We start from the raw sequence: 23586 nt of genomic DNA on the forward strand, positions 1-23586 counted from the left end.
TACTCAAGCTAGTGCCAGCAAGAAAAATAGTGAATCCTGGAGGCAATAGATATGTTTTAACAATTCAAGATAATCTAACTAAATGCTCATTAGTAGTTCTTCTGGTTCAAAAAAAAATCTGCTGACATCGCAAAAGCTTTTACAGAAAATTTCATTGCACTTTCCTGGACATCTGTTGATACTCAAGCTAGTGCCAGGAAGGAAAATAGTGAATCCTGGAGGCAATAGATATGTTTTAACAATTCAAGATAATCTAACTAAATGCTCATTAGCAGTTCTCCTGGCTGGAAAAAATCTGCTGGCATCGCAAAAGCTTTTACAGAAAATTTCATTGCATTTTCCTGGACATCTCTTGATACTCAAGCTAGTGCCAGCAAGAAAAATAGTGAATCCTGGAGGCAATAGAAGTTTTAAAAATTCAAGATAATCTAACTAAATGCTCATTAGTAGTTCTTCTGGTTCAAAAAAAAATCTGCTGACATCGCAAAAGCTTTTACAGAAAATTTCATTGCACTTTCCTGGACATCTGTTGATACTCAAGCTAGTGCCAGCAAGAAAAATAGTGAATCCTGGAGGCAATAGATGTTTTAACAATTCAAGATAATCTAACTAAATGCTCATTAGTAGTTCTTCTGGTTCAAAAAAAATCTGCTGACATCGCAAAAGCTTTTACAGAAAATTTCATTGCACTTTCCTGGACATCTGTTGATACTCAAGCTAGTGCCAGCAAGAAAAATAGTGAATCCTGGAGGCAATAGATATGTTTTAACAATCCAAGATAATCTAACTAGCTCCTCAGGCTGGAAAAATCTACTGACATCGCAAAAGCTTTTACAGAAAATTTCATTGCCCTTTCAGTGTCAGTAAGGAAAATCCTCAATGTCACAAAGATCGTACGACTCAGGTGACTGAAAAATCGCTCGTTATCTCGTAACTAAGTTACTCATAATCCCATCAACCCTCCGTGCCCGAACTCCGCATTATTCATGATCCCCCGACATTGGAGACCAACAATCCTCTGAGTGGCCAACCACCCGCCAAACGACTGGTTTCCGCCAATGAGACACCCCCATCCGTTGAATACACGCCTGAAAATCGCTTCACATCGGCGCGAGTCGCACAGTAGCTGCGCCCGGCACCGCAGCCAGCAGAAAATATTTCGCACGGAAAATAAGGGCCATTTATTGCGAAGTAGAATAATCTACTTCGTCTTGAAACAACTGGTTAGCAAATTATCACGCATTTCGAGTGATCTTTTAGTGTCTTCAAGTGCATTGTGTCGGCATCCCCATTATCATTCACCTTCGCTCATGCAAAAAATGGCCTTCAGTGCGTGAATCATTAACAATCGGGAGGGGTTCGATCGAGGGGGTCTGGGGTGCACTGAAATGTCAACAATAAAATGTTGAAGGAATTTTTTTGAGGTGACGACTATGGTCAAGGCTTCCCAGCCCGTATTATTCCTGAAATTATCACGTGCCACTGATAGCCCGGGACTGAGGTCTTCCTTTTCTCTAACCTCGCTTGCTATTGCCATTTTATCGCGATAATTCGTCGCGATTTTTTAACTACTTTGTTGAATCAATTCACGCGAATTTGTGTTAATGTATCACGGGGGCAAGATGATGTTATCATCGTGGATTATTGAGAGACGGTTTGACGGTATTTTGGCACAGCACCTCAAGACCATTTTTAACTCTTCGCTATTGCGACATTGGGACATTCTGAGGGTGCTCATTGTTGGGATTTTTTTGAGGAACAGATGTGCTTGGCGAGGGCGAGGGTAGGATTGGCTGAGGGAGGGCGAACGGAACTAAAGATGTGAAATGTATTCGACAATGTAACGGTTGTCATTTCACAATGCAGAGGAATAAATTCGACGTGTTTCGCCTTGAAGAGGACTTGGGAATTTGAGACAGAAATGTCGAAAATTAATGTGAAAAATTGAGAAGAGTCACTCCAACTCTTATCAATTTTTTACATTAATTTTTCGACGACAACGTCAATTAGTTCAACATTTTTTATTCACTCGTTTTAAAAATAATGTTAATTTAGTTTGTTGCATTGGAAAATACAATCATTCGGGAGTCACTCGGTTGCAAAAACTGATCAAGGTCGAGGAAAAATCAGGCATAACCGAAGAAATCTGAAGGATAAAGTTTCAATGAAACTGATTTTTTCGAATTTTTTTGAGCCTTAGCAAACGAGCCATTGCTTCGAGGAAGTGCACATTATCTTGACGTGCGTGGAAATAAAAATTGATAATGCAATGAGATAATGTCAAGAGGCAATTCCGCGGCGGTTGGTCTCGCTAGAGATATGTGAATTTCGGGGAAAACTTGGGGAAAACGAGAGTCCGATATCTATGTGTATTTATAAGTATGTGGAGGTAAATTTCTTACATAAGCCACGTGGTTTTCCTGAGTGTTGCCAAGGTCTACGGGTGAGACGCATTATAATTGAGAAACGACGTAGAATAGGTGTTAACTAAAGTATTGTTGCATTGTCCTTACGAAAAAGTTGATTTCGATGTATCATTACGAAAATTGCGATATCTCAAAAACTAGGAGATCTATCGAAAAATATGTGAGAACATTTTTTGCAGAGAATGGAATTCTACACAAAAAAGTCCTTCTGACATTTTCTCCTAGAGCCACTCGTTTCAGAGATATTCTGAATTTTCCCGAGAAAAAAAATCAAATTTGAAATTCCATTAAATTTAGCTTTGAAATGATGCCAGATTTTTTCGAGTCGTATAATTCTCTCGCAAGATATTGGGGATTTCGAGAATTTAACTTTAAACAGGCCGCTCTTATTGTTATACTGCACTTGGACTTTCAATCTGTTGTGACGTTCATGATCGTCATAATATTTTTTATGAGCAGGATGACGTGATTTTTTTAGAAAACGACAGCAGACTTTTACGTGTAAAAAATTCAATTCATAAATAAAACGGATAAAATTTTCCGTTAAAACCACTCGTTTCCGCAATAAATAAAGAATACTGCACCCAGTCAATAGATCTAATTACTTGATACCATTTAACCCCTTACCATAAACTCGATTGCATAATGATTCACGTGACACTAACATTGCACGTGATTGCACATACAATCTCCACGGATCAATTGAATGATCTGATTTAATGATTCCGTTTGAACTCTAGTATTTGAACGAAAAAGTCATCGACCTGAGCAATAATGGCGACATTGAGATTGCTTGCGGCCGGTGCTAGTGCTGTGGGAGCTGGCGCAGTAACGACATATTTTTTTACATCAGATTCACCGGTATGTTCTACACATTCCGAAATGATGAAGTTTTTTTTTAAATTTATGACTGTCATCTCCACCTATTTAGTTATTTCTAAAACTGAAATGAAATGAATATTTACCACTTTCCTCGACTGTTTGAATGAGATTTCATTCAAAATATCCACGAAAGCTAGATATCCTAGCCACTAGACTATATGGGAAACAATATTTAGTAGACGATATCTCCAATGAGAATCGTTTCATCATCCGCCAAACATCTGAATTGAAAAGGATCAACCACTTAAAATCGTCCTCAGGTATTAGCTGAGAAGAAAGCACACAAGCCAGTAAAAAGACCGCTACCTAGTCGAGAGGAACAGGTGAAGAACCTGAAGACTCAAGACGAATACGACGTACTTATCATTGGGGGTGGGGCGACAGGAGCTGGATGTGCCTTAGACGCTTGCACCAGGGGTCTGAAGACCGCCCTCATCGAGGGAGACGACTTCGCCTCCGGTACATCCTCCAGAAGCACAAAGCTCATTCATGGAGGTGTGCGTTATCTTCAGAAGGCCATCATGCAGGTGGACGTTGAGCAGTACAAGATGGTGAAGGAGGCTCTTCACGAGCGCGCCCAGATGCTTCACAGTGCTCCTCATCTGGCTCATCCTCTACCGATTATGTTGCCGGTTTATACGTACGTTCATCTCATTTTTATTCGTCACTTATTCAAAAGACATGATTTCACTCCAAAAGTGAATATGAAATGAACATTTCCAATGGCATTTCATCATAACTAAATATTCAAACAGTAGTTGGGATTCTTAAAAATCAATGTCATCCCTCTTCTTCCCAGATGGTGGCAAATTCCGTACTACTGGTTTGGTATAAAAATGTACGACCTCGTAGCAGGAACCAAAACCGTCAAATCTTCCTACTACTTGAGTAAAGCGAATGCCCTCGAACTATTCCCCATGTTGAAGGGTGATAAACTAACAGGAGCTATAGTGTACTACGACGGTACGTCAACAAGACAAAACCTGATTGAAAAAAATATTGAAGACAAGATCGTGAAACTTATTCTATTTCTTCACCTGCAGGACAACAAGACGATGCGAGAATGAACCTGGCAGTGGCTCTGACTGCCTCTAGGCTTGGTGCAACAGTCGTCAATCACGTGTCAGTGGTGAATCTCCTGAAGGGGCGCGATAGGGATGGAAAAACCGTGCTAACGGGTGCCCACGTGAGGGACGAAATGACTGGGGAAGAGTGGGATGTCAAGGCGAAGGCCATCATCAACGCCACGGGACCCTTCACTGACACTATTAGGAAGATGGACGATCAGTCGGTTCCGGAGATCTGCTGTCCCTCGTCTGGAGTGCATATCGTACTTCCTGGATATTACAGGTATTGCTTGTAATAATTATATTCCTTTTTGCCTCGGAGGAAGACCTTTTTGATGACTCGGGTCAGCATAAAATCATCAGGAAATACGAAATAATGATGAGAAAAATGTCCTTTCAGTCCTGATCAGATGGGTCTCCTGGATCCCTCAACCAGCGATGGCCGAGTAATCTTCTTCCTCCCCTGGCAGAAGCAGACAATCGCAGGGACCACTGATCTGCCCTGTCAAGTGACCCATAATCCCCGCCCCACAGAGGACGAGATCATGTTTATCCTCCAGGAAGTGAAGAACTACTTGAATCCAGACGTTGAGGTTCGACGTGGTGACGTGTTGTCAGCATGGAGTGGCATCAGACCGCTCGTGTCTGACCCCAACAAACCGAATACTCAGTCGTTAGCCCGAAATCATATCGTTCATGTTAGTCCAACGAATTTAGTCACTATTGCTGGAGGAAAGTGGACGACTTACAGGGCCATGGCAGAGGAAGCTGTTGATGCTGCTGTTGCAGGTATGTTATTTTGATATGGTAATGCCCACGAGGGGATTTGAACTCACAACCTTCAGATTACCAATCCGTTACTATAGCCAATTGAGCGATTTATGGTACTCCATGTTGAAATTCTATCAAATGAGTCATTGAGAGAAAAATGAGGAAATTAAGACTCCACGAAGGGATTTGAACTCACAACCTTCAGATTGCCAATCCGTTACTCTAGCCAATTGAGCGATTCATGGCACTCCATGTTCAAATTCTATCAAATAAGTCATTGAGAGAAAAATGAGGAAATTAAGACTCCACGAAGGGATTTGAACTCACAACCTTCAGATTGCCAATCCGTTACTCTAGCCAATTGAGCGATTCATGGCACTCCATGTTGAAATTCTATCAAATAGGGGAGCATGGGGCAAAATGAAACACGGGGCAAAATGAAACAGTGGGAAAATCTCGTCATCTAAAGGAGATAGGACATTTTTGAAGAGGACCTTTTTTGTAGCTTGTAAAATTCTCTACAAAAAAGGTTTCCATGAAAATCGTCCTATCTCCCTTAGATCACAAGATTTTCTTGCGGTTTCATTTTGCCCCGTGTTTCATTTTGCCCCACCGTCCCCTAAGTCATTGAGAGAAAAATTATGAAATTAACACTCCACGAAGGCATTTGAACTCACAACCTTCAGATTGCCAATCCGTTACTCTAGCCAATTGAGTGATTCATGGCACTCCATGTTCAAATTCTATCAAATAAGTCATTGAGAGAAAAATGATGAAATTAAGACTCCACGAAGGGATTTGAGCTCACAACCTTCAGATTGCCAATCCGTTACTCTAGCCAATGGAGCCATTGACTCGATGATGAAGTTTTATTTGACTTCAATATGTCATTGAGAGCTTAAATAATCAAATTAAGACTTTACGAGGAGATTTGAACCCACAACCTTCAGATTACCAATCCGTTGCTCTAGCCAATGGAACCTTTTATGGTACCCCACGATTAAATTTTGCTAGATATCAATGTCATTGAGAGAAAAATAATCAAATTAAGACTCCACGAGAGGATTTGAACCCACAACCTTCAGATTACCAATCCGTTGCTCTAACCAATGCGGCTATCAGGAATTCCCTGAATGCATAGATAAAAATGAAGTTCTATTTGAAATGATTAATGACAGTTGATTATTATTTCTAATTCAATATAGGGGAGGATGGGGCAAAACGGTCCCCCTTCAATCGTCAATATTTTCCGATTCAATAATCCGATTGGGATGAGTTAGAGTTCGTTTTGAAGAATGAAAAATTATCTTCAAAATGAAGTTGAAACTGGGAATTTTCACAATGTCATTCACAAGTTCTTGACAATTGAAGGGGGGCCGTTTTGCCCCACCCTCCCCTAGAATTGAGTCAAATTCTAAAAAAAAATTATTTTTATTTTTTTTACATCGCTTCGACTCGATTGAATATATTCCGATGATGATCGAGACTTTAAAATGCTCAGATCTCACCATTCTACCCGAAAAATAAAGAATAGAAATCTTGAGACACAATTATCTAAGAAAATATTCATCAACAATTTTAAATGGTACTTCACGCAAATGTTAGACCCCCCAACCCCATGAAAAACCAAACCCCCTCAATTATTTATCCATTCAGCCTGCAACTTGGAGCCGCTGGACCTCTCCCAGACCGATGGAATGCTCCTGGAAGGAGCCCACGGCTGGAGTCCCACAATGTACATCAGACTGGTCCAAGACTTTGGCCTCGAGTGCGAAGTAGCCCAGCACCTGGCGAAAAGCTACGGCGACCGTGCCTTCGCAGTAGCAAAAATGGCATCACTCACCGGCAAGAGGTGGCCCATCATCGGTAAAAAGATTCACCCAGAGTTTCCGTACATCGACGCAGAGATCCGTTACGGCTGTCGCGAGTACGCGAGAACCGCCATCGACATGATCGCGCGACGACTCAGGCTGGCGTTCCTGAACGTCCAGGCGGCCAACGAGGCCCTCCCCGGAATCATCGACATCATGGCTGAGGAGCTCAACTGGTCTGCTGAGGAGAAGAAGAAGCAGCACAAAGAGGCCAGTGATTTCCTGGCTAACGAGATGGGACAAATGGTGAATCGTGCCTCGCGCGACAAGATTCCCATCAATCTTACCAAGGATGAGATCCAGTTGTACATCAAACGGTTCCAGATTATCGATAAGGATCGCAAGGGATATGTCTCCATCAACGATATTCGTCGCGGGTTGAAGGTAAGTTGGTCAATTTTAGAAGTACACTGAGAGAAAAACAAACACGACAAACAAGTCTTGTTTGGCCCAACAAAATCGCTAGTTGAAAATTGCAAAAAAATAATTTGTTTGGTTCTAATTTGACCAGACGGTGCCTTTTCAGGATGAAAATATCTCATACAGAGGAAAATTTATCAACAAATATTTTATCCCTAACTTACAAGATTGCTGTCATATTATTGTTTCATTTAAGGGTTCATTTCTTGTCTGCGATTATTAGACAGTCGAAACGAAAAACTACTATTCCTTCCTACATGGAAATAATATATAATTCCGGAAAAATCACTATATCTCACTTATAAGTTTTGGCTTATATTTTTTTCTGTGCGGGTTGTTTCGCATAAAACAAAGATTTTTCGGGAGCAAAATACCTATGGGAGTATCGAATAACGAAGGAGTAGTGCTAGAAATGACATTTCTTGCCTGCACAGAGAATGCAATTTTTTTTGAACTACTAAATCTATTTTTGCGACGAAAATTTTTCATTCCGGCGCACTCTCTGCATGTTTAGCACAAAAAAATCCTTTATTGATAATTTTCAAAAAACTATTTTCTTGGCACAAGTAAGACTTGTTTGAAAACTTTGTCATTTTTCTCTCAGTGTAGATAGATTATTATCTATTTGTCAAGTGGTAAACCGTGAACATTAGCACAATCTTCAATTCCGGAAAAATCACTATATCTCACTTATAAGTTTTGGCTTATATTTTTTTCTGTGCGGGTTGTTTCGCATAAAACAAAGATTTTTCGGGAGCAAAATACCTATGGGAGTATCGAATAACGAAGGAGTAGTGCTAGAAATGACATTTCTTGCCTGCACAGAGAATGCAATTTTTTTTGAACTACTAAATCTATTTTTGCGACGAAAATTTTTCATTCCGGCGCACTCTCTGCATGTTTAGCACAAAAAAATGCTTTATTGATAATTTTCAAAAAACTATTTTCTTGGCACAAGTAAGACTTGTTTGAAAACTTTGTCATTTTTCTCTCAGTGTAGATAGATTATTATCTATTTGTCAAGTGGTAAACCGTGAACATTAGCACAATCTTCAATTCCGGAAAAATCACTATATCTCACTTATAAGTTTTGGCTTATATTTTTTTCTGTGCGGGTTGTTTCGCATAAAACAAAGATTTTTCGGGAGCAAAATACCTATGGGAGTATCGAATAACGAAGGAGTAGTGCTAGAAATGACATTTCTTGCCTGCACAGAGAATGCAATTTTTTTTGAGCTACTAAATCTATTTTTACGACGAAAATTTTTCATTCCGGCGCACTCTCTGCATGTCTAGTACAAAAAAAATCCTTTATTGATAATTTTCAAAAAACTATTTTCTTGGCACAAGTATGACTTGTTTGAAAACTTTGTCGTTTTTCTCTAAGTGTAGATAGATTATTATCTATTTGTCAAGTGGTAAACCGTGAAGATTAGCACAATCATGATGATGTCTGATGTTTTATCACTTTGCCATCTCTATAAATTCACATTATCATCATCATTGTCGTCATCATCATCGATGAATTGAGAATGAATAACAGACCAATAAATTCAGTCATTAGGAATAAAATTCAATGAAGACGAGATGCACGCGCTGCTAAATGAGATAGACCTGAGTTATAACGGACAGATGGAGCTTCAGGATTATCTCCAGGTAAATGAAATGACCACATCAATTAATTCATTCTTTATTTGCCAATCTGTAGCTATTCGGCGACAAGGATGTGCCGGGTGAAGAGCTTCACGAGATTCTCAAAGAAATTGATACTAATATGAATGGTCAAGTCGAACTGGACGAGTACCTTCAGGTCTGTCGGTCGTTTCATTATTAGCGGAATGTCTGTATTTCCCTTACCCTTTGATTTATTTCATTCATTGCACTAGTGATTTTTCGTTAATTCCGCTAATTCGAAACTAAACACACACGACATTCAACACTCAGTGGGCTTGATTAGTTATTATTTGAGAGGAATGGAGGGAAACAGGATCAGTCCCGACTCATCCTGTTTTCCTGCTATCCGATTATTATTTGGTTCTACTGCCCCTTCATCACACATGTACTCAGTCCCTGTGACGAAACCTGGCATGATTAATTTAATCAGTAAATTGCACGTCATACCTAGACCTATTCTAATAATTCAGTTCAATTTCGCTCGAGGGTGATAATTCTTGGCTTGAGTTAACGTTACTTACAATTCAACTGGACTCTAGCCAATTCTGAGACCCCTGTGATGTTTACATTCTTCAATTTTTTGTAGAATTAACTGTCCAGTCCTTCAATCGAAAAAAGATGAAACTGCAGTCCTCTTGGAATATTTTGTCTTTTTTCTGATTTGAAAAAAATTGAGATTGACTGGTCAATTAATTGTCTACTCTTCCTCCAGATGATGTCCGCAATAAAGTCTGGCCACGTCGCCTACTCGAGATTCGCCCGGATGGCTGAGATGGAGGAGGCACAGCACGAGAAGGACATCCTCAAGAAAATGATCAGCGTCGACAGATCTGGTGGTGGCCTCTAAACTCATCCCGAAACACTGCTTCAATTTTCCTTGGTCTTAGATAAGGATGACAAACTCACGACAAAAATCTGATATTTAAATATCCAAATATTTATAGTAGGCATTAATTTCGTTAAGTTTTCCAGAGCAAAAAAAATGTGCAATGAAACACACAGCACTTGACGCGGGGCTGGCCTTCCCTGTGGCATGAAATCTAAACACGCCAATTCTAGTTGAATTTACTTAAATGTTGATCGCTGAGTCCGAAGTACTCGTGGTCTGATTCGGTATTTAAGGGTTTTCTTGTTCTGGAGAACTGAGAACTTCGGATTTGATGATTGAATCAGTAACGGAGGGGTAAAGGGTGACGAGCTGTGGGATTTGTTACCTTTTACCGTTTGATTACTGAAACCATATTAGGCAATTTATTTATTATGTATATAACTCTTGATTGCAAATGCAGTGGTATAACATTTCGATTCTAATCAACGTCTGCCTTGGTTAATTTATCAATTTCATCGGTATGAATGAGAAGTAATTGAAAAATCAATAAAAGAGATTCAAATATTACAAATTGCTGTTGATTATTTTTATCCTTATCCTAAGGAGAGGAAAATTTACAAGTGAAATTGTGAATTTCCACGAGGGATTTGAACCCACAACCTTCAGATTACCAATACATTACCAATGATGAGGTTTTATTTGAAAAAAAAATATTTTATTGAGAGAACCAGTAATGAAATTAAAACATCATCAGGGGATTTGAACCCACAACCTTAAGATTACCAATCCATCATGCACAATGATGTTTTATTTGAAAAAAAATATTTTATTGAGAGAACCAGTAATGAAATGAAGACATCATCAGGGGATTTGAACCCACAACCTTTAGATTACCAATCCATCATGCACAATGATGTTTTATTTGAAAAAATATATTTTATTGAGAGAACCAGTAATGAAATAGAGACAACCTCAGGGGATTTGAACCCACAACCTTTAGATTACCAATCCATCATGCACAATGATGTTTTATTTGAAAAAATATATTTTATTGAGAGAACCAGTAATGAAATAGAGACAACCTCAGGGGATTTGAACCCACAACCTTTAGATTACCAATCCATCATGCACAATGATGTTTTATTTGAAAAAATATATTTTATTGAGAGAACCAGTAATGAAATAGAGACAACCTCAGGGGATTTGAACCCACAACCTTTAGATTACCAATCCATCATGCACAATGATGTTTTATTTGAAAAAATATATTTTATTGAGAGAACCAGTAATGAAATAGAGACAACCTCAGGGGATTTGAACCCACAACCTTTAGATTACCAATCCATCATGCACAATGATGTTTTATTTGAAAAAATATATTTTATTGAGAGAACCAGTAATGAAATGAAGACATCATCAGGGGATTTGAACCCACAACCTTCAGATTACCAATCCATCATGCACAATGACATTTCATTTGAAAAAAAATACATCATTGAGAAACTCAATAATGAAGTCAAGACATCACAAGGTGATTTGAACCCACAACCTTCAGATTACCAATACATTACCAATACATTACCAATGATGACGTTTTATTTGAAAAAACATACATCATTGAAAAAACCAATAATGAAGTCAAGACATCACAAGGTGATTTGAACCCACAACCTTCAGATTACCAATACATTACCAATGATGACGTTTTATTTGAAAAAAAAAAAAAAATTTATTGAGAGAACCAGTAATGAAATGAAGACATCATCAGGGGATTTGAACCCACAACCTTCAGATTACCAATCCATCATGCACAATGACATTTCATTTGAAAAAAAATACATCATTGAGAAACTCAATAATGAAGTCAAGACATCACAAGGTGATTTGAACCCACAACCTTCAGATTACCAACCCATCATCCCCAATGACGTTTCATTTGAAAAAAAATACATCATTAAGAAACTCAATAATGAAGTCAAGACATGCCAAGGGGATTTGAACCCCCAACCTTCAGATTACCAACCCATTACTCTAACCATGGAGCTACCAGGGGTTTCCTCGTGGGAGCGTTGCCATCAACCGAATAGAAGACCCCCAAACCTCCCCCTGAAGTCAACCCAACCCGCCCCACATCTTCCTCCCTAGCTGCATCTCATTCCATTGTCTCTAGTCGCTCCACATAGTGATAAAAAACGAAGAGGGCGGGTGTCAGGCTCCTCCCTTCACATATTTCCCCTAATTACAGCCGTATGACCTCACCCAAAAATCTCTCCCCATGTCCCCCCGAACCCTCTCTCAAGCCCACTCCCCAAAAACCCTCCAACTCAGAAAAGCGGGCACGACGGAATAGTTAAACCGTCCCAACTATGCCCTCGCCCACGCGATAGTGTTCAGGGTGGGCGTCTTGCCCGTCCGACAATCAGGGCGTCCAGTTATCTCCAGTACCCAGACCCAGAGGCGTACGCCCCTGTCACCACCGCTTCGTCCGCAAAACGGGCCGGCACTCGTCCACCAATCCCGCTCACCATCTCCCCCCCCACCGACCTATAGATAGCTCAGGCTCCCTGTGTCGCCCTCACCAACGCTCACCAACACACACCCCCCACCTCACCAACACAACACAAACAAGGAAAAGGTATTTCGGAGGCGACGCAGTTACCCACTCCGTCTGGCATTCTCGAGTGCAGTCCCAGAAAGCGTGCGCAAATGCTTGACTCTTGTGAAATACACGAGGCTACACAATCAAGATTTTATATCTCCACCTCCCAATCATTCTCTCTCATTTTGGAGGGAATCGCAAAGCCCTGAGAGCCGATATTTCCCGCTAAATCGGCCCAAAATTACTCTATCGATCAGTGACCCATTGTGTTCCGAGTCTGTGCCGCCGCCAATTACTAAGTGTCGACTAAAAAACCAAAAACCGTCGAGCTAAAAACAGCTCGAGTTTTTTCCGCAAGATAACAATTTTCTTCGATTTTCGTAACAAAAAAAAACCTTCGGAGGAAGATTTTCGGGGAAAAAGTCGCCATTTCATGAAGATTTCGGCCCCTCCGCTATGGCTTCCACCAAGCTAAAGGTACGTACCGCCAATTGAAAAATCCCAAACAAAAAATATTTATCCGCCGAGTAATTTCGGCTGAGCCCAGCACGTGTCTCGCGCGTTAGGTGGAGTCCAAAGTGAAAAGTGGGTGGAGGCTGAGGCCGCGGAAAGCCTTCCGCGGGTGCTCTCAATGTTACAGACGCCTGACTATTGTATGTATTAGTGAAATAATGCGAAGGTAGTAACATCAGGGGGGGGTAACAGGCGCAGGGTTGTTGATAGTGGGTCTGCGGACGGGTGTCGAGTGGGCGGGTGTGGCGCGCGTCGTTGTTTCGCGTCTATTCCCCCCCCCCGTTTACGTACGACAACTGCATGTGTGGGGCTGAGGCTCGTGGAAAGGTGCAGAGGTGTGAGTGATGGAGCGACACGAATGGCACACATAGGCAAGCGGGTGGGGCTCGTTGCAGGGGCGTAGAGAGGCGTTCCTCATTTTGGGTCCTCAAGGAGGGCCTTCTTTGTCGCCACCACTGGCGCGACAACAACTATTCCAACAGCTAAACTCCCCTCGCACGTGCGAGTCGCTCGCATAAACCCCCGGTTATCAGGGCCATCGGTATTTGGGCATTGTTTTATCGTGAATTAAGGAGTTCTGGAGTTATTTCGAAGTGATCAGTGGGCATTCATGGAGGAGAGTGGGTGTGCGGGCTTGTGGACGGCGACGACGCGATTCCCTCGGGAATAGAGCAAAGTTTTTTCTCCTCACTTCATCATTTTGACCTTCACTTCATCATTTTGTCGACACACATTACTCAGTCATGGTGAGGGGCTGTTGATTATTTTTTTTTTTGGGGGCTTGATTAGCGTGATGGAGTGGTCCGTCACATGCACGGAGTATAGATGGGGCACGGAATGTAGATGAGAATGTGAAAGTATCTGTTGTTTTACTTGTTGTTCAGCAAGAGGTTATTGAGGAGGGCCACGATGACTTACAAGGCCAGTCGCAGCCGCAGGAGGGCCAGGAGCAGATGGAACAGCAGGTCTCCCAGCCACAGATACGCTTTGTCACGGCCAATGTACTTCAGCAGTTGCAGGCGCAGCAGCAACAGGCTGCACAGAGCCAGCATGAGCAGAGCCTCCAGCAGCATCATGGACAGCCGCAGGTCATCACTCTGCAGCAGCTGCAGAATTTTGTGCCTATGGCGCAGCAGCAGCATGATCAGCAGAGGACACAGACCATCACTGTTCAGGGGATTCCACAGCAGTTTCTGCAGGTAATNTATTAGGGGAGGTTGGGGTAAAACGGACACTTTTGCCTTTTTTTTTAATACTAATGAGGGGTTGAAATGGTGATATTATTTAATTTTTTTTTCTCAATACAAAGAACAATTCTTTCCCTTCGTGACGAGCCTAAAATTAACTCAACTGATCAATTTGTTTCTAAGTTATGAATAATTTTAGAAGGCTAAAGTGTCCGTTTTACCTCACCCACCCTTATGTCTGTTAATTTGAATATCCAAGTAGTTTAATGTCAATTAATGTGATATCCAAGTAGTTTGGCTTTTTTTATTGGAGTTGGACGTCAGTGACTTTTTTAAATTATTTTATTAGTTAAACTTTGGAGGTATGAATTTTAGTCGCGATATTAAAGCGTTAGAAAACATTTTGAATGTCTGAAGAAAATTAGAGAGTTTACTTTTGGGGGAAGATTGATGAAATTATTGAAAATTGATATTTTTGAAAATTTCGAGCATTTTAAATCATTTATAAATAATCAATTCTCAGCCATGAAAATAATTTGGTCAGAATCGTAACTAATTTATTCATATTCAGAGTTTTACCAGAAATGGATTTCATGCCCAAAAATAAGATTTGCGAAAATTTAAATAATTTTAACTATTTTTTTTGTAAACAACGACGGTTGAAAAAAATGAGTCTGTGCAAAATGTTAATTTCAATGACGATGAGTATTCATGATTTTTTTTCAAATTTTTATTATTCAAACTTTGCAGGCATGAATTTTAATCTCGATATTGAACCGTTAGAAAACATTTTGAAAGTCTGAAAAAAAATTACAAAGATTACTTTTGGCGGAAGATTGATAAAACATAAAAAAATGCAATTTTTGAAAATTACGAGCATTTAAAATCATTTATAATGAATCATAATCATTACTAACATTATTATTATTAATAATTAATAATAATATAATATTATTATTATTTATAATAATGTATAAATGACTCATAATTTATAAAGAATCAATTTTTCACCACAAAAATCATTTGTTCAGAATCGTAACAAATTCATTCCTTTTCAGAATTTTACCAAAAATGGATTTCATGCCTGAAAAAATAAGTTTTCCGAAAGTTTGAACAATGTAAATTATTCATTTATAAACCACAAATATTTAAAAAAAGATAATTCTGTACAAAACGCAATTTAATCGACATTTGATGACAAAAAATGGTTCAATCTGCAGTGCGGTCTGCGCCAAACGTTAAAAGATACTTGCATATCCTTAAATACCACCACAGTCTTCAGCAATCAATAAATATTTTCATTTTCCATGAGAACACATCCCACAACAAATCTCAAAAATATGACCAATAATTTGTTATTTTATTTGTTATGTTATTCATCAAAGACCCAACAGCCGAGGCCAATTATAGGGTCAAAGCATTATACAGCATTATTTACAAACAACTATATACATATATACAACCTGAGTATGAGATAACATGGCAGATTGTATAATCAACAAAGCAGTCCAGCTGCAGACGTCCAAAATTCATACCAGAAAAAAAATAAAAAAGATTATTAGGTCATTCTACGGGATTTGACGAACCTGTGAGCCCTATCTACAATTGTGGAGAAGGGTGACAAAGCAATCTATAAAAGAATAATGATAAAAACAAGAAATATAAAAACAAGAATAATGCAGTAAATTGCCTGAATAAATGTGAAACTATAAATAATAAAATTCAATTCCCAATTAGCATAATCAAAGCGTCACAATCGTTCCTTTCGGCAAAACTAAAAAGTTGCAACATCGAATGCTCCCTCGATTAGAGTTCCCAGCTGGCGGCTAGTCAGGGTCAAGCGCAGCAGCAGCAGCAACAGGTGACCCAGCAAGCCCAGGGTCAGCAGCAGCCTCAGCAAGCAGCATCGCAGGCCCAACAGTTGAGCTACAGTGTCATCCCCCAGATGCAGACAGTGAACATCGATGGCCAAGAGGCCCTCTTCATTCCCTCCTCAGCAATGTCAGGCGTCGGTGCCCACCACCAGTCCCAGCCCATGCAGTTCACCACAGCTGGTGGTCAGCAAGTGCAACTGGCCTCCCAACAGGTTCAACTGGCCAACGGCCAGACCCTCATCACACCTCAGCCCGTCTCCCTGATCCGGGCCCCAAGTGTCTTCCCCACCTCCATCATCCAGAATATCGGTGGGCAAACTGTTCAGTTACCAACAGGTTTGTTTTCTCTGTTTTATCATCCGCTTGTTGCGCTCGTTTCCACCCCCTTTTCTCTCGATTATTTCTTCCCCGGGGATCATTACTGTCTAACGCGCCTAATGCCTGCATTAACCACTGGCCTTCAACGCCTGCAATCCTCATGGAGCAGACTCCAAGGCAACTTTTGATGTTCCAGGTCAAAGTGTTCAAGTCAGACCTCTGCAATTTCCAATGCAGCATGTCCAGCAAACTGTTCCTGTTCAGGTGCCTGTCACTGCCAATAATGGACAGACCATTTATCAGACTGTTCATTTTCCTATTCAAGCGCTGTCCAACGTTTTCAATATGGGGGCTGCACAGATGATACCGCAGATAGCTCAGGTGAATTCGGATGTCTAAGAAGTTTTCATTTTTTTAATTTAACAAAGGTTTTGGGCTTTTGTTAAAAAAATTTGTTTAATTTTTTTTGCAGCAAATACCGCAAATGGCGCAGATCATCACACCAAATGGCCAGATTCAGCAGGTTCAAATAGCCAATTTGCCACAGCTGCAAGGACTACAGGTAAAAAAATTTTGTTTAATTGATGTTGGGAAGGGCGGGGTAAAATGAATTCGTTAAGATATTTTACCGACCGATACATTCAATCTGTATATTGTAGACAAAGTACGAAGGTTCGGGCCGGAGGATGAAACTTATGCTACTCAATGCGCTCAAACGTATGGTGACTGAGAAAAAATGTTAAAGTCGGAAAAATGAGAGTAATTGATCAAGTTCAAAAAATCAAAAGTCAATGAATTTTCCTTCTATTGAGATTTTGGGAAAAAACAGGAGGTTCGAGATTCTCAGAAGTATGGAGTGGAGAAGAGTATATTTAAATGGATTTTCCCGTAATAGGCTGAAAAAATAAAATGAGAAGTGAAAAATGGGCCATTTTTGGTGAATTAATTTAGATTTATGATTGATTTATCTCGAAATTACGAAGAATAGCTCAATTTCCACAACTTTAATATTTTCTCTTTTTCCCAACGATTTATTATCTCATCCAAAGTGCAATCGTACTTCGTATGAAATAATGGCCAGACTGAATCAGAATTTCGTCAAAATGTGTTACACTTCACCTTTAAAACAATACAAAATTTAATTAATTTTGATTAATGATTGACTCATCTCAAAATTACCAAGAAGAGCTCAATTTCCACAACTTTAATATTTTCTCTTCTCCCCAACGATTTATTATCTCATCCAAAGTGCAATCGTACTTCGTATGAAATAATGGCCAGACTTAATCAGAATTTCGTCAAAATGTGTTACACTTCACCTTTAAAAAAAAAACAAAATTTAATTAATTTTGATTTATGATTGACTTATCTCGAAATTACGAAGAATAGCTCAATTTCCACAACTTCAATATTTTCTCTTCTCCCCAACGATTTATCATCTCATCCAAAGTGCAATCGTACTTCGTATGAAATAATGGCCAGACTGAATCAGAATTTCGTCAAAATGTGTTACACTTCACCTTTAAAACAATACAAAATTTAATTAATTTTGATTAATGATTGACTCATCTCAAAATTACCAAGAAGAGCTCAATTTCCACAACTTTAATATTTTCTCTTCTCCCCAACGATTTATCATCTCATCCAAAGTGCAATCGTACTTCGTATGAAATAATGGCCAGACTGAATCAGAATTTCGTCAAAATGTGTTACACTTCACCTTTAAAACAATACAAAATTTAATTAATTTTGATTAATGATTGACTCATCTCAAAATTACCAAGAAGAGCTCAATTTCCACAACTTTAATATTTTCTCTTCTCCCCAACGATTTATCATCTCATCCAAAGTGCAATCGTACTTCGTATGAAATAATGGCCAGACTGAATCAGAATTTCGTCAAAATGTGTTACACTTCACCTTTAAAACAATACAAAATTTAATTAATTTTGATTAATGATTGACTCATCTCAAAATTACCAAGAAGAGCTCAATTTCCACAACTTTAATATTTTCTCTTCTCCCCAACGATTTATCATCTCATCCAAAGTGCAATCGTACTTCGTATGAAATAATGGCCAGACTGAATCAGAATTTCGTCAAAATGTGTTACACTTCACTTTTAAAACAATACAAAATTTAATTAATTTTGATTTATGATTGACTCATCTCAAAATTACCAAGAAGAGCTCAATTTCCACAACTTTAATATTTTCTCTTCTCCCCAACGATTCGTCACCTCACCCAATAACAACAACTAACGTTCAGACTGAATCAGAATTCCGTCAAACTATTGCTATTAAATAAGATTTCCCCTTTACAAAAAACCAAAATTCCATGAAGATCCATTCCCCCCCGCCGCAAACTAATCCCTCATGGAAGAGTCAACAGGTAGCCCAGCAGCAGCAAGCCCACGCCCAGGCCCAGGCTCAGGCGCAGGCCCACGCGCAAGCAGCAGCACAAGCCCAAGCCCAGGCCCAAGCAGCGGCCCAGGCCCAGGCAGCAGCCCAAGCGCAGGCGGCAGCCCACCAGGCCCAGCAAGTGGCAGTGGCCTCGACGCCCACCTCGAGCACAACCTGGACGACGTCAGCCTCAATGTCAGCCCCCAGCAACGTCCAAGTGGTGGGTCTGGGCTCCCTGGGGCGTCCCCTCACCTCGATAACGACGAAGGAGGGCCAGAAAATCGACGTCACCAACATCCCACCCCCCGAGCCCGACCGCGAGATCAAGCTCACGAGTATCGACGCCAATCAGCTGGCAGCAGGTCAGGTGATCCACATCCCAGCGGCGCAGGCGACCCAGCAGTCGATCCAGCCAATAACGATAGCAGGTGCCCAGGGCCAGCAGCTGACCCTGATATCGGCCTCAGCCCTGACGAATATCACGGCTCAACAGGCTGGGGGAATGATGAGGGGACTGAACGTTGGAAACGGTGGGATAATGCAGCTGCAGCCTGGAACGCCCAACGGTTTTCTCCAGTCAATTCCCGTGCAGAATATCCCAGGACTGGGCAATGTCCAGGTTATTCCAGCCAGTGCCCTCCAGCCGGCCGTCCAGACACTGCCAGCAGCCACTGGCAATCAGATAGTGGGGCCAACGGTGCACCTGGACTCGGGTGATCCGGGAAAATGGCAGATACTGCAGACTATTCAGGCGAACGGTGGGATAAATGCACAGCCTGCCCAGCAGACCCAGCAGGCGCAGCCTCAGCAGCCGCCACAGCAGCAGGCGAACACTGGGACGACGAGTGCCACCAGTGAGGATGGAACGAAACAGCACAGGCGGAGGGTCGCCTGCAACTGCCCCAATTGCAGCGACGGCGAGAGGAACAGGGATATAACGCACAAGAGGCAGCATGTCTGTCATATCGCTGGGTGCAACAAGGTCTATGGGAAGACCAGTCATCTGAGGGCCCACCTCAGGTGGCACACGGGGGAGAGGCCCTTCGTCTGCAGCTGGATTTTCTGTGGGAAGAAGTTCACGAGGTCTGATGAACTCCAGAGACACAGGAGAACGCACACCGGGGAGAAGAGGTTCCAGTGCCCTGAGTGCACGAAGAAGTTCATGAGGTCCGATCATCTCACGAAGCATATTAAGACGCATACGAAGATTCGGAGTACTGAGGCAGCGACGTCCACGCAAGAAGGCTCATCAGACAGTCAATCGTCGACGGATGACAAAATAATCATTGCCCTACACAAAGAGACTGAACAAACGGAGATCATCATACCTGGTGGAATTGAGGGAATGGAGAGTGACACACCGACGCACGTGACCAACGAGTGAACTGCACCCCTAGAAGAAAATCGTATTGTTTCCTTCCAATCGTTCAGTCCAACAGTCCGATCGAACGAATTTTCAAACTCCGAATACAACTGGAACTGATTCGTTCCGGTGTCGGTCTGTTCGGTACTGCTGATCAAAGCACCATTTACAGGGATTCCTCATTATATATTTTTCTATCGTGTATAGTAAAAGAAAGAAAACCCCATGCTGTAAATAATGTACATGAAATGTAAAAAAACAATTTGCATATGAAGAAATAACGAGATTAAAAGAAATTTAAAAATAATTCAGAGTTTTATTCGATGAGTCCAGGGGTTCAATGGAAGAGACGGATAGGAAAATAATTCTTTTATATTTTACAATATAATACAGTTTCAATAATACGATATACCAGCATCGCATTGTCTTCATTCGTTACAATCGAAATAGTCAGTCTTTATCCTTCTTTTTTATCGATCAAGACGAAAAAGAAGAATACTGATACATATTAAATCTCGTGATTTTTTCTCTATCTGCTCGTATTGAGTAGTTGGTGAGGCCATTGGTAAGCAACACTGATTTCATCTAGGGGGTCTATCAATGTTGGGGGAATTCATTGGGTTCGTTAATATCATTAATTGTTTAAACACTTGTACCATAATTCGGGGAAGGGATATTCTGGCATTTATTCGGGTGAAAAGTGATCAAACTCAATTCATCAGTTTAATTCATTATAATTAACTGTTTAAAATCGTTGACACATGTCGCGAAAATAGTGTCTGCACTTAGAGAAAAACGATAATGTTCTCAAACAAGTCTTACTTGTGCCGAGAAAATAGTTTTTGCCGAGAAAATTTTTTGTTGCGAAAATAGATTTAGTAGTTAAAAAAATTGCATTCTCTGTACAGGCAAGAAATGTCATTTCTAGCACTACTCCTTCGTTATTCGATACTCCCTTAGGTATTTTGCTCCCGAAAAATCTTTTTTTTATGCGAAACGAGGGATCGAAGTTTTTCGTTTCGACTGTCTAATAATCACAGACAAGAAATGAACCCTTAAATGAAACAATAATAATTATATGATAGCAATCTTGTAACTTAGGGATAAAATATTTGTTGATAAATTTTCCTCTGTATGAGATATTTTCATCCTGAAAGGGCACCGTCTGGTGGGAATTATCCGCCTCTAGAGCCAAATATTTCGTTGCTGTCGAAAGCAGAACAATTATTCATGTTTGAGACTTTCAAATTCCAACGAAACAAATTCTTTTTTGGCAATTTTCAACTAGCGATTTTGTTGGCCCAAACAAGACTTGTTTGACAACGCATTTTTCCTCAATTGACCAAATGTTCGTATTTCAACATTTCGATTCATAAAAATACTCTGTCAAATACTGTTTCATTTTCACTCTAAACGAAATGTGAATTTTTTTTTTCATTTCTGCTTTGCAGACGTGAATAAATAAATAATGCTTAATCAGAAAACATGATCAACCTGAAATAGCCGTTTGAATACTGCACTTTTCACCGAATGAAGCCCGAGGAATCCAGAGAAATTGGAAGTAAAAATAAAAAACCATCGTAAGTATAACTTTCCTCTCGATAAAAATAGAGGGTAAAAATAAAATTCCAGTTTTCGAGAGGGAATAGACGAATGGAAGTATCACATTTCGCTGGGCTCTGTAAATATTTCACACCAAACTGGACAATGATCAGAAGCTGGACCACCCCATCTCCATCCCTGAGGTATTCCCAAGTGCATGAGCCCCTGTCTCACCACTCGATGCAGCCCAGTGTCGAATAATTGAGTTGAATCCTCCCGCCATATTATCCTATCCTTGTAGAAATACTTGTCCGAATTGACAGCTGTGTTGGTGTCTATCATGATGTTATTGCCACTGCAATTTGTCGTGTCGTCTGTCCACGAAAAATCCCCGAGAAATATTGAATTTTTGGAGTCTAAAAATCTTTCAATTATCTTCATGTCGTCAGGCCCGTGCATCTGGACGTTTATTATGGTCAAGTCAATTTTATTTATCTGAAAAAATACAGGAATTTTATCTAAATTTCGTGGGTTCAAGTGACAAATGAAATGAAACAAGTGAACAATGGGATTTCTATGAATTATGGGCTCTCTTTTTTTTAAATCTTATGTCACTATTCTCTTTTTCTATTTTTTCATTCCATTATTTTATTTCATTTTACTCCATCATTCTATCATATCATTTTATCAATATGAAACAAAAAATAATAATTACTAGAAATGAATAATGAAAACAAAAAGAAATGGAATTGAAAAAATGAATTAATAAAATTTGAAAGATTTCTTAAAATTCTTACATGGAATATCATAGAGGCAAGAACAGGGAGAAATACTTTGGTAGCCGGCGGCTGTTCCCTGAGGCTGATATTCATCCTGGGATTGTCATCCCACAATACAGCAAGCCCAGCGCCAAGATGCACCGACTGCCACTTTCTCTTATTCTCACGCCAATCCCTGACTCTCTTCAGAGTAGGCGTGTTAAGTTCACTGGTCAATATATCGAGTGCCTCGACACTCTTGACTTCCTGGAGAGCCAGCAACGATATCTGATTCTCCAGAATAGTGCGACACACGACTTCCATGACACCTGGATTGCTGGCCTTGTCAGCAGTGAAGCACGTCAAGTTCCAGGAAGCTATTCTCACTGTTTTCCTTGCGAATGACCTGTGGATGCAGTCGAACCGCAGACTTGGACGAGGACTCGCTATGCTGAGTAATTCCCATATCTCTTTTTCGGATATTCCTGTGCTGAGCTCGAAGTGTTTGTCGTTGTCGTCGGTTTCTGGCCTGAATAATGGGAAAAAATCATGATTCGTTGGTGACAGATGATTATTCTTATGAATCAAAAAAAGGAGAACGAGTTTTATGACTTCATGCAAGAATTAATGGAACAGATTGGGTGCAGTGAGGGGTATTTACACAATTGGCTCTGTCAATTCGTCCCGATTTACCCGGCCAGTCTTCCTGCCAATATTATTGAGCCTCGGAGTGCTCGATGCCTGAGGCATATCCCACGTGGGTGAAGTACTGTCATTACTGGGTGTCCTCATCACCAAACCATTCGACAAGTTGATTTTCAAATGGGGTTTGAGCATAGCAAAACGATGCTTACCCATTCCTCGTAATTTAGCTAATTCGTCGAGTGAGTGGTAGCACCCATGTTTCGCTCGTTTCTCAACAATTCTCGATGCCAATTCCTGCAAAATGCCGCATGCATTGTTATAAATAAACTTGGAACGTGCATGAGGAAATGAACGTGACTAATTACCCCCTCGGGAATTAATAAAACGATGAACACTGGCATCATCGTACAGTTAATCATATCACAATGGTTGATAGTGGGGGGGG

The 23586-nt window shown here is 40.4% G+C and overlaps 3 protein-coding genes across 8 annotated transcripts in view; 2 read left to right on the forward strand and 1 right to left on the reverse strand.

Moving 5' to 3' along the window:
- The first annotated feature begins 1105 nt into the window (after window positions 1-1105).
- On the forward strand, window positions 1106-10511 carry LOC107043362 (glycerol-3-phosphate dehydrogenase, mitochondrial). 3 transcript variants are annotated; one of them, XM_015264847.1, is made up of 9 exons: window positions 1106-1223; window positions 3167-3287; window positions 3569-3948; window positions 4108-4271; window positions 4352-4658; window positions 4776-5164; window positions 6803-7401; window positions 8995-9093; window positions 9824-10511. In XM_015264847.1, the coding sequence occupies exons 2-9, from the start codon at window positions 3201-3203 to the stop codon at window positions 9956-9958; spliced, it is 2160 nt and encodes a 719-aa protein (XP_015120333.1). In that variant the 5' UTR covers window positions 1106-1223; window positions 3167-3200; the 3' UTR covers window positions 9959-10511. The 3 variants fall into 3 exon arrangements, with proteins under 3 accessions (XP_015120333.1, XP_015120330.1, XP_015120331.1); XM_015264844.1 differs by lacking the exon at window positions 8995-9093 and adding an exon at window positions 9146-9247; XM_015264845.1 differs by lacking the exons at window positions 1106-1223; window positions 8995-9093 and adding exons at window positions 1283-1424; window positions 9146-9247.
- Window positions 10512-12618: 2107 nt separating this feature from the next.
- LOC107043335 (transcription factor Sp8) lies at window positions 12619-20503 on the forward strand. Of its 4 annotated transcripts, none has more exons than XM_015264788.1 (6): window positions 12619-13016; window positions 13937-14251; window positions 16050-16449; window positions 16601-16812; window positions 16904-16993; window positions 18814-20503. In XM_015264788.1, exons 1-6 carry the CDS (start codon window positions 12996-12998, stop codon window positions 20215-20217), a joined length of 2442 nt encoding a protein of 813 aa, XP_015120274.1. In that variant the 5' UTR covers window positions 12619-12995; the 3' UTR covers window positions 20218-20503. The 4 variants fall into 4 exon arrangements, with proteins under 4 accessions (XP_015120274.1, XP_015120275.1, XP_015120277.1 ...); XM_015264789.1 differs by having other exon boundaries at window positions 18823-20503; XM_015264791.1 differs by having other exon boundaries at window positions 16628-16812.
- Window positions 20504-21284: 781 nt separating this feature from the next.
- The window catches only part of LOC107043337 (endonuclease/exonuclease/phosphatase family domain-containing protein 1-like), a 3863-nt gene continuing 1561 nt past the window's right edge, over window positions 21285-23586 (reverse strand). Inside the window, 3 exon segments of the mRNA XM_015264792.1 lie at window positions 21285-22233; window positions 22536-23025; window positions 23158-23435. Coding sequence (XP_015120278.1) covers window positions 21859-22233; window positions 22536-23025; window positions 23158-23435 — 1143 coding nt within the window. The 3' untranslated portion in view covers window positions 21285-21858.

Source organism: Diachasma alloeum, unplaced genomic scaffold (assembly GCF_001412515.2).
Source record: "Diachasma alloeum isolate Michigan unplaced genomic scaffold, Dall2.0 Dall_scaffold_00558, whole genome shotgun sequence".
Lineage (NCBI taxonomy): Eukaryota > Metazoa > Arthropoda > Insecta > Hymenoptera > Braconidae > Diachasma > Diachasma alloeum.